The 3,616-nt window shown below is 38.9% G+C and overlaps 1 protein-coding gene across 2 annotated transcripts in view; it reads right to left on the bottom strand.

The window, feature by feature from the left end:
• The window catches only part of NOL11 (nucleolar protein 11), a 29,703-nt gene that overhangs the window by 9,472 nt on the left and 16,615 nt on the right, over positions 1-3,616 (bottom strand). For both annotated transcript variants that reach the window (XM_017542839.2, XM_017542841.2), the window contains one exon: positions 1,255-1,331. In XM_017542839.2, coding sequence (XP_017398328.1) covers positions 1,255-1,331 — 77 coding nt within the window. The remainder of the gene's footprint in view (positions 1-1,254; positions 1,332-3,616) is intronic.

Raw genomic sequence — 3,616 nt, 5'->3', positions numbered from 1 at the left:
AAAAAAAATTATGGGCTGGGCATGGTGGCTCACACCTGTAATCCCAGCACTTTGGGCAGCCGAGGTGGGTGGATCATGAGGTCAGGAGATCGAGACCATACTGGCTAACATGGTGAAATCCATTCTCTACTAAAAATATAAAAAATATAAAAAATTAGCCAGGTGTGGTGGCACGCGTGCCTGTAGTCCCAGCTACTTGGGAGGCTCAGGCAGGAGAATTGCTTGAACCCAGGAGGCAGAGGTTGCAGTGAGTGGAGATGGCACCACTGCACTCCAGCCTGGGCAACTGAGCGAGACTATGTCTCAAAAAAAAAAAAAATTGTGAATAGTTAATTTTGTTAAAATTACTTGTTCACATATAAATTATAATTAAATTATATGCTAAGAAACCTTGTCTCTTTATTCTCAAATTAGAATTACCAAAACATCCTGTTGCCTTGATTTATATTTTATTTGTATATGAATATTCATTCACAAAGTAACTAAAACTTACTGTGCACCTTGCTAAGCATTGAAAATACAAGAGAGAACAAAACACAAAAGGAACCCTGCCTCAGGAAGTTCACAGTATGGTCAGCTTCACTTTTAATTCATTTAAGTATTTTAATATAATTTCATGGTAACAATTAACATATAATCTAAAAGATTAATTTATTAGAAAAAGTAACGGCTTGAGGCTGTGTAGTTCAAAACATGTAAGTAAAAAGACAAAACAAAAGAGCAGCTAAAAACAAAAGCTGTTTAGTTAAATAGTTAACTGTTCTGGCAATAATTTAGAATTCTGGGAGTGATAAACATAAGGAAGTGATTTTAACAATAACTAAACATAATCTCTCAGGCAAAAAAAAATTTCTTAATTTAATCAGTAACTGCCAAAAATATTGATCAATAGATTGATTGATTGAGATGGGATCACACTATGTTGCCCAGGCTGGAATGAAGCAGCTATACACAGGCACAATCATATAGCACTGTAGCCTTGAACTCCTGCCTCAACCTCCTCCGTAGCAGGGACTACAGACACACACCACCACACCTGGCTTGAAAAGCTGCCAAAATATTTAGGTCCAAAGAGACCTTACAGCATATTTATTAGGCACAAAAATAACTACATTTCTGAGGCAGAAGGATCACTTGAGCCCAAGAGTTCAAGACCAGCCTGGGCAACACAGTGAGGCCCCATCTCAAAACAAAACAAAACAAAACACAACAAAATAACGAAATCAGAGAAAGTACTCAAGTGAAACAACTTACTTGACCACTGGTCCCTTGTGGTAACTCTTTTGAAGTCTGTAGTGTTTGAAATTTTATGTTCCATACAGAGAGGCATTCTATAAAATAAGACATACAAATTCAGAAAAAGTCCCAGGTACAAATATGTAAGTTTTGCTTTAATTTAGTATACAAATGAGTTATGAATACAGTGATTGTCATATGAGCTGGAAGAAATGAGAGCTCTTGGTAAGAAACAGCCTGGGAAGGTGAGCCCTGAGGAAGGGAGGGCTTTATGAATCGGGAATAACAGTGAAAAACACCCAACAAAGAAAAGCCCAAGGCCAGATGGCTCCATTGGTAAATTCTACAAATTTAAAAATGAACACTAAATCTTCCCAAACTCTTTCAAAATACAAAAGAACAGGAAATACTTCCTAAATCCACTCAGGCTTTTGGTTACTCTGATACCAAAGCCAGACAAATGACACCATACAAAAAAACTACAGTGCAATAACCCCGTGTATATAGATGCAAAACAAAAAATCCTCATCAAAATACCAACAAACCAAATCCAACAGCAAATATTAAGATCCATGACCAAAGTGGGATTTATTCCAGGGATGAAAGGGTAGTTCAACAAATGAAAACCAATCAGTGTAGTACATACATCAACAGAACAAAGGGTTAACCATATGATCACCTCAGTTGACACAAAGCATTGTACAAACTCCAACACTCTTTTATGACAAAATCTCAGAAAGCTAGGAAGAGGAAGGAACATCCTTAACATGATAAAGAGCATCTGTGAAAAACCCACAATTACCATCACTCAACAGTGAAAGACTAAAAGCTTTCCCCCTAAGATAAGGAAAAAGACAAGGTCCTGCCCTGCCCTCTTCCCCACGGCTATTCTACACAACTATCATTACACTGAGTGGTTAAAGACTGAAAACTTCCTCCCTAAAATGAGGAACGAGACAAGGAGGCTTATTTTTACCACTTCTATTCAAGTTCTAGTCAGAGTAACTAGGCAAGAAGAAAAACAAAAATCCAAATTTCGTTTATTTGTTTTAAGACAGAGTCTCACTGTCGCCCAGGCTGAAGTGCAGTGGCATGATCTCAGCTCACTGCAACCTCTGACTCCTGGGTTTAAGCGATTCTCCTGCCTCAGCCTCCCAAGTAGCTGGGATTACAGGTGCATGCCACCACACCCGGCCAATTTTTTTGTATTTTTAGCAGAGATGGGGTTTTACCATGATGACCAGGCTGGTCTTGAACTCCTAGCCTCAGATGATCCACCCGCCTCAGCTTCCCAAAGTGCAGAGGTTTACAGATGTGAGCTACCACACCTGGCGAAAATCCAAATTTAAATGGAGGTAAAACTAACTCTATTCACAGATGACATGATCCTGTATAGAGAAGATCCCAAACAATCCACAGGAAAAGATCAGCATTAATTCAGCAAAGTTGTAGGGTACCAGATCAACATACAAAAATCAGATGCTCCTATATACTAAAAATGAAAAACAAATGAAGAAAAAAAATTCCATGTATATTAGCATCCAAAAAGAACAAAATACCTAGGAATAAATTTAACCAAGGAAGTGAAAGCATGTACACTGAAAGTAATAAAGCACTGCTGAATAAAACTAAGGAAGACATAAACAAATAGAGACATCCTGTGTTCATCAATTGGAAGACTTAATATTAATATGGCAATACTGCACAAAGCAACCTACAGGCTCAGTTCAATCTCTGTCAAAATTCCAACAGTCTTTTTTGCAGAAATGGAAAAGCCAACCTTCAAAATCACGTGGAATAATTGCAAGGGGCCTAAACAGCAAAAACAAACTTGAAAAGGAAGAACAAATTTAGAGAGCTCATGCTTCCTGATTTCCAAACTGACTATAAAGTTACAGTAATCAAAACGGTGTGGTACTGGCCCAGTGCAATAGACTGAGAGTCAGCTAGGGCCAACTGATTATTCAACAAATGTGTCAGGACCATTGAGGTGCTGGGACAACTGAAGAGCCACATGCAACGGAATAAAATTAGTCCCTTATTTTACACATTACACAAAAATAATTAAAAATGGATCAACAACCTAAATATAAGCTAAAACTGCCAGGTGTGGTGGCTCATGCCTGTAATCCCAGCATTTTAGGAGGCTGAGGTGGATGGATCACAAGGTCAGGAGTTGGAGACAGCCTGACCAGCATGGTAAAACCCTGTCTCTACTAAAAATTCAAAAATTAGCTGGGTGTGCTGGCACATGCCTGTAATCCCAGCTACTCAGGAGGCTGAAGGAGGAGAATTGCTTGAATCCGGGAGGCAGAGGTTTCAGTGAGTCGAGATCACGCCACTGTACTCCAGCCTGGGTGACAGCAAGATTCTGTCTCAA

Source organism: Cebus imitator, unplaced genomic scaffold, assembly GCF_001604975.1.
Source record: "Cebus imitator isolate Cc_AM_T3 unplaced genomic scaffold, Cebus_imitator-1.0 Scaffold148, whole genome shotgun sequence".
Lineage (NCBI taxonomy): Eukaryota > Metazoa > Chordata > Mammalia > Primates > Cebidae > Cebus > Cebus imitator.
The sequence above is the reverse complement of the archived record's forward strand: the minus strand, read 5'-3'. Positions and strand labels throughout refer to the sequence as shown.